This window comes from Akebia trifoliata, chromosome 8 (assembly GCF_017979445.1).
Source record: "Akebia trifoliata isolate Shusen 1 chromosome 8, ASM1797944v1, whole genome shotgun sequence".
In the NCBI taxonomy this organism is placed as follows: Eukaryota; Viridiplantae; Streptophyta; class Magnoliopsida; order Ranunculales; family Lardizabalaceae; genus Akebia; species Akebia trifoliata.
In genome coordinates this window covers 37318773-37326250 of record NC_141382.1, presented here as the reverse complement: position 1 = coordinate 37326250, position 7478 = coordinate 37318773, and the positions used below count along the sequence as shown (strand labels likewise).

At 36.4% G+C, this 7478-nt stretch overlaps 1 protein-coding gene across 1 annotated transcript; it reads left to right on the top strand.

Annotated features, from left to right (window-relative positions):
* The first annotated feature begins 1227 nt into the window (after nucleotides 1-1227).
* Nucleotides 1228-7322, top strand: LOC147396671 (3-ketoacyl-CoA thiolase 2, peroxisomal-like). The gene is made up of 14 exons (XM_086451704.1): nucleotides 1228-1384; nucleotides 2859-2935; nucleotides 3065-3149; nucleotides 3280-3406; nucleotides 3741-3839; nucleotides 3928-3995; nucleotides 4074-4181; nucleotides 4271-4348; nucleotides 4437-4569; nucleotides 4680-4776; nucleotides 5376-5499; nucleotides 5595-5703; nucleotides 6883-6966; nucleotides 7071-7322. The coding sequence occupies exons 1-14, from the start codon at nucleotides 1280-1282 to the stop codon at nucleotides 7178-7180; spliced, it is 1404 nt and encodes a 467-aa protein (XP_086307830.1). The 5' UTR covers nucleotides 1228-1279; the 3' UTR covers nucleotides 7181-7322.
* Nucleotides 7323-7478: the final 156 nt, after the last annotated feature.

Here is a 7478-nt window from a genome sequence, read left to right as displayed (position 1 = left end):
GTCATTTTATCTGACTCTCTTATACAAAGTGTGGCAAAGGGGGGCATATCGTCATTTTTAAAACACATGATCGTATTTGTGTATAATATTGACCAAAACATGGATGTACATTTAAATCACCAATCTAATCTAACTTTTGTGAATCATATAAATCAACCCGGAGTTTTATGATATAAAATCATTGTGGTCCTAAAATGTGCATAGTTTCGATCTCAATCAAATGTTAAAAACTTGTAAGTAATAGAAATAGAAAGGGAGAGAGATGGAGAAAGCCATTAAATAAATATAGAGTTTTGCTGAAACATCTTCGTTGATAAGATGAGGTAAAAAACTATGGATTGAAGAGTTTAAAGTTGATGTATTTGGGGTGAAAAATCATGGGTTTTTGGTTAAGGGGCATAGATGTTCTACAGCATTTTTTTTTTCATTTTTTAGCACTTTTTCCATAGTAGAAAGAGCATCACATTGAAAAATATAACACTTCAACCCAAAGATTCATGGTCTAGACCAGATTTAAAAAAAAAAAAAAAACCCACAAATTTGACAAGAGAAAAACTTTGAAAAAATGGATGATCATTGGACTCCCAAACTTAAATAAAGTGATTTTGATGTCTTATTGACAAGGCGCCCATTTTCTTATTGAAAAAAAAAAAGAGTCGTGATAATATGATTACCCCACGTGACATACTCAATCAACTACCTGGTGGGACAAGTTTGAGAATCGAAGATTTGTACTCCTCGGGATAAATGGTTCTCTCGAGATACACATTTTTATGGGAAAGTGCAACCGTGTATCTCAAAGAGTATAGATCTACGGTTCCTGAACTTGTCACGCCAGGATAGTCGATTGAGTTTGCCATGTGGGGTAGTCAAATTATCACGATTCAAAATAAAACAAAAACAATACTACAGAGAATTTGTTTCCTTCTGATTATTGATTGACACATTTTTTTTTTTGAGAAATATCCAAGGGATTTTAACCTGAAGTTAATGAAGCAAGCGTATTTTGATCATGATTAATTGCTTGAAGATGACACATTTTTTTTTTTTTTTTTTTTTTTTGAGAAATCACCCATCTAATTAATGTGTATAACGTGCAAAAGCACATGACACTGTGTCACCCGCTAGAGGCCAAAAAGTGGAGAGAGAGAGAGAGAGAGAGAGGCAGTCTGTCTGAATCATCCCAAGTTTTAGGATATAAGAGCACGTTTTGATCTTAAAACTCACACAGTTTCTCTTTCAAATATCAAAATCTTGTAAGAGAGAGAGAGAGAGAGAGATGGAGAAAGCCATTAACAGACAGAGAGTTTTACTAGAACATCTTCGTCCTTCTTCTTCTTCTTCCTTCTCATCTCAGACGCAGAGAGATGAATCTGCAATCTCTGTAAGTCTTTCTATGTGGAATATTTGAGTGATTCTATTTTTCTTTGATGATCTATATAATTTATTTTGATGGAATTATGTACTTCAATTGATCTTTTGAGTTTCCATGAGTTTTGATATTTTGGATTAGATTTGGTGTTTTTGGTGAATTGGTTTTGATTCTATGCGATTTAATTGAATTATGGTGAATCGGGTTTCGATCTTCACTTTTATGTTTGTTTTTTTTAATATATGATCCATTTCGATGATATTATGTAATTTAAGCGATTTTTGAGCTACCATGCGTTTTGATGTTTTGGAATAGATTAAGGTTTTTGGTGAAATGGGTTTGATTCTATACTACTTAGCTGAATTATGATGAATTAGGTTTAGATATTCACTTTGATAATTTTTCTGATTCATTACTAGTGTAATTCAAATGATTTTTCAGCTGCCTTCAGTCTTGATATTTTGGAATTGATTAAGGATTTTTGGTGAATTGGGTTTTATTCTCAGCAACTTTATTGAATTATTAGGGTTTTTATATTGTTTCTAAAGATATGGAATTTAGTGTTTCAGATTGTTTTGATGTGGGAATTTCTTTGGTTGCGACCTTAAAGGGAGAAGTGGTTGACTTTGATGCCTTGGTGCTTTTTGGTGTATTGGTTTATTATGGGCATGAGGTCTATCATGTTCGATGAACATTCGCCAGAAAAAGGAAAACTATATCTTTGATGGATGAAGCAGTCGATACTTACATGTGAATCCCCAATTAATGGGGGACTATTTTATCTTTCTTATCTAGAGCTAAAACTTGTTACCACTGCAAAAGTGGTATAAAGGTTTATATATGGTGAAGAATGTTTAGATAATGTAGTTTAAAATGTCCCGTGGCCTGAACAGGGGCGGAGCTAGAAAGAGCTGGTGGGGGCAATTGCTCCCACAGAACTTTGAGACAACCCTATATTTTCAACTAATTACATGCCCCATTTGTCCCCACTCCCTCACCTCTCTCCCCATTTGCCTCTACACCCTCACCTCCTTCCAATTTTTGCCCCCCCCCCTTTCAATTTTTTTGTTGATGACATTGCCTCTTGACCGGGACTTCTCATATACTAATTGAAAATGACCTAAATGTCCTTTTCTTCAACTTCTAACCAAAAACCTCTGAATTTCTCCCTAAAGCCATTCATCTTCAAGTTCTTCGACTATATAACTAACCATAGTTTGCCCCCACTACAAGAAAATCCTGGCCCCACCCCTGGGCTGAATGTTGGTTTATGTCTCAATCCAAGAGACAGTCGACATATTGAACTATTTGGCTTGATGATTTTGTGGTCTGTGTAAGACTTGGTACCAAGATCCAATAATGAGCAGCAACATAAATAAGTTTTAACAATGTAGTTCTGTTTGCTAGATTTTGTTCTTTTGTTTGTTTTTTTGTTTTTTTTTTTCTTTCCCTGAATTGGGTTTTATTTGATTGGTTGGTTGGCAAGGCGTCCATTTGTTTGGCTGGGGATAGTGCCGCATACCAAAGAACTGCCGCTTTCGGGGAAGATGTTGTAATTGTTGCGTAAGTCATTTCAGTTTGGAAAATGGTGTTTGCAAGCTATGTTTGTTGGTCTTGTCTCTTAATTTGTTTATTCTTATTAATCATTTTCTCTTACTCCTGTCCTGTTTTTCTCCATGCCATGTTGTACAGTGCGTACCGAACTGCACTTTGCAAATCGAAGCGAGGGAGTTTCAAGGATACACACCCAGATGATCTACTTGCACCTGTTTTGAAGGTTTGTTAATACTTGTTCCATTAGGCATGAAATTTAGTTCCCCTTCGGTTTTAACAAGATTGAAGAATTTCGAGCTCTTACTTTTGGTTCATTGCCCTTGCAATCCCTTTTGTTTCTTTGTTCACTGCAGGCCGTGGTAGAGAAAACTAATCTCAACCCAAGTGAAGTTGATGACATTGTTGTTGGCACTGTCTTAGCACCAGGCTCCCAACGAGCAAGTGAATGCAGGATGGCAGCATTCTACGCTGGCTTCCCTGGTATTTATTTACCTTTATATTCATTATTTGTGACTAGAAGGTGGCTTCTGCAAAAGCATGTGTATCTAAGGGCTTATTTGTAATTTAAAATATTGATTAAAGGGCTTTTGATGATTACTTTGTAAAAAGGGTATATTTTTGTAATTTTCAAAGTTTACCAACGGTCGTGGGTTGCAATTTTCTTGGTCAAGGTGGGGGCATTTGTGGGATCCAACATTTGGTGTCGAACCACTTCTACTCCACCTTCTCTCATTATAATAGTAAAGATTCCTCTCTTTTTTTCTTTAATTTTATTTCTAATCTCTCACAATTACAATGTATTTGCTTCGTCCAGAGACTGTTCCCATCAGGACTGTGAACAGACAATGCTCATCTGGTCTTCAAGCTGTTGCAGATGTAGCTGCCTCCATAAAAGCTGGTTTTTACAACATTGGTAAGAGCACATCTTTCTTTTGAGGATCTGTCATGTTTCATCATCCAATTGAATGTGTAGCATTATCTTTTTTTGGTTGTCAATACAGGCATTGGGGCAGGATTGGAGTCAATGACAGTAAATTCAATCTCTATGGATGCATCAGTTAATCCAAAAGTATGTTCTCTAAATAAATTCTTTTTTTCCTTTTGAGAATTGTTTCTTTAACAATTACTTTCCCTTCAATAATACCAGGTAAATAGCTTTGTGCAAGCCCGAGATTGTCTTCTTCCCATGGGTATTACTTCTGAAAATGTTGCACATCGTTATGGTGTAACGAGACAAGAGCAAGACCAGGCTGCTGTGAGTTCTATAGACCCATTGCTTTGGTCTTGTATTCCAAGACAGTTATTTTATTGGATGATTAAACCCCTTAAAATATGTGTGCTTAGGTTGAGTCTCACAGAAAAGCTGCTGCAGCAACCGCATCTGGAAAATTCAAAGATGAAATTATCCCCGTTGCCACAAAGGTAAAATCTCTTGCACCGCCCTAGCAATTTGAAGGAGAGGAGTGAGAGGTTTTTTTTGTGTGGAAGTGCTGATGTTTCATCTTTGTAGATTGTGGACCCAAAAACTGGAGATGAAAAACCTGTTACAATTTCTGTGGATGATGGGATTCGACCGAACTCGTCAATGTCAGATCTGGCAAGGCTCAAGCCTGCATTTAAGAAGGATGGGACCACCACTGCTGGTATTCTATGATTTCATACTTGTGCTATCTGTTGCTTGAACTGTTTGCTAATCTGTTGGATCACATGCATGCCAATCCTAAGTATTTCATCTCGTGTATAAATTCGTCAGGAAATTCTAGCCAAGTGAGTGATGGTGCTGGAGCAGTCCTCCTTATGAAGAGAAGTCTGGCTATGCAGAAAGGACTTCCCATTCTTGGTGTCTTCAGGCATGTAATCTCCATCTTGATAGAAGACTCAACTCAGGCAAACTTTGAGTTCAATAGGAATATCGAGTCCGTCTCTGGGTCAGGTTCCAATGACTCATGAGAAAACACATGATCCTAATCCTGTAAACACAAAATCCAACTGCCAAGATTTATATATATCTCCATAACATTCATCTTGGATTTACTTATCTCGAGGATAAATCTAAACTGTGGGATTTTGTATATAAACGGTTGGGATCATGTGTTTTTTCCATGAGTCATTCTTCGTGAGTCACAGGATCCTGACCCATACATACATATATATTCCAAAAATTGCTTCACGTTAGTGTTTCTTTGGGTGGACCATGAAGTATATTAGCTTGTTTACAAGAGGCACCCCATATTGTTAATTTTATTTTGGAGTGTTTTTTCCAAAATCACTAGTGTATGATTGAGAATTAAAGTGCCAAATATTTCTCAAGAATATTTATTTGCTTATTTTTTTCATTTTTCCTTTTTTTTGTATTGGGCTCTCTGTAATCGCTTAAAACTTCTTATTAATTTGCTTTCTCTCTCCTAACATTATAAGATATTGTTATCATCTTGTGTTATCCATGCAGGAGCTTCAATGTTGTTGGAGTGGATCCTGCTGTCATGGGCATTGGCCCAGCTGTTGCAATTCCTGCTGCAGTGAAGTCTGCTGGTCTTGAACTTGATGACATTGATCTTTTTGAGATAAATGAGGTAGTAATTTAGGGCATTATCTCTCTATTGCTTCTTCTTTTATGATGAAATCCAACATTTTTAACTGATTGCAATCTCATGGTACTTTTATGCAGGCATTTTCTTCTCAGTATGTTTATTGCCGTAAGAAGCTGGAGCTCGATCCAGAAAAAGTGAATGTCAATGGAGGTGCTATGGCTCTAGGACATCCTTTGGGTGCCACAGGTAATTTTGATTAATGAATTTCAACTTACAGCAAGTTACCAACTCTATTGTCTTTATTTGAAAACCTCCAATAAATGCTGCCTGACGCCAATGAAGCTAATTTTGTTTTACTCGAATAATATCAACACACTAACAAGGGCTTAAAATGGGTTGGATCCAAGTATATCCATATTCAGATGTGTATTTTTTTATTTGGATCCTACAAGATAAATCCATATCCAAAACATTTTCTTTCACTTAATCCAGATCCGACCAACCTGAATTACTTGATTCAGGTTGGGTCAAGCAATTCCGGACTGTTTAACTTTTTTCTGCTATACTTCGTTGCAGTGATGTCCATTAACAATTTATATACTTTAATTTGAAGTAATATAATTTATATACTTAATTTGAAATTCCTACAATAACTTGGTTTATTATTTACTAAACTCCTGTAAAAAAAAAAAAGAGCAGACCAGAAAATTTATTATTGCTACTGTAGATAAAGTAATATAGTTATCCTTGTAGAATTTGTGAAACAATTTGATTACTTAAGCTATGTCATTACTTCTAGCATAATGTGCTTTGCAAGTGCCCATCCCCTAGTTGGTACACAAACGAATCATCATCAAATTTCTCATTTTCTCTCGTAAAGCTACTCTAATATAAAAAAACGGCCTCCAAGATACAAAATGGCCTCTACACATTATAATGATTATAGAATCTGATATCCTATATCGTAAAAAGGAAAAACAAGCTTTGCAAAATAGCAAGCCCCACCTATAATCACTCCACTTCCTTGTGCCTTCTTCTCTAATCTGTTTCAATTATTAAAACACTCAAGACATGAGGATTAGACAGAAAATGAAATAGGGGATTAAGTTGGCCTCTTGATCTAAGAAAATATTTGCTGGAGCAATTTATAGACAGGGATTACTTATAGAATCTAAGTGGTGTCATTGTCCTCAGTAATTGCGTGAAGGAAATAATACTCCTTTTTTTTATATTCCAATTTCGATAGTAGTAATTATAGACACCTTCCACCAAAAATGAATGGTTTATAATGCAGTTCACCAATGGCTTCAGCCTTCTATTAGTACAGGTGATGTTATTATTGTGTGAAGCTTAGTGTGATATGATCCCTCCTTTATCCTATTCAATGGGGCATGGTTTACAATTGCTTGCTATTCTCTATAACAGGTGCCCGCTGCGTTGCAACTCTCCTACATGAGATGAAGCGTCGAGGCAAGGATTGCCGCTTTGGAGTGATATCAATGTGCATAGGTGGGTTGCTTTCTCACTCTCCCTCACATGAATGATGATCAAGTTCTTCTCCTTTACGTTGACAAATTTACAATTGATCACCCCAAATGTCTACAAATTTGCAGGCACAGGGATGGGGGCTGCAGCTGTTTTTGAAAGAGGGGATTGTGTCGATGACCTCTGCAACGCTCGGAAGATTCAGACCAACAATTTCTTATCCAAGGATGCTAAATAAGGACCATCACCGCACAGCATTGGAATCCTAATAAAACTGTGTAATATTTCTTTGTTTCTACATTGATGACCTTTGGGAGATTGTCTTCTTGTGGCCACTATATCAATCATATTTTAATGAAAACTTGTCTGTTTTGTTTCAATTTACAGCAAAGCTTCAAAGTCTCCATCCTTGTGTTTTGAGCTTTACTATTCTGGAACACATTTGGGTTGAGTTGGAAAGAAATCAGTGGGTGCTTTTCCACTGTAAATCGATCACCTTATTGATTCATTCAATGTTGAATACTTCTACCGAGCCA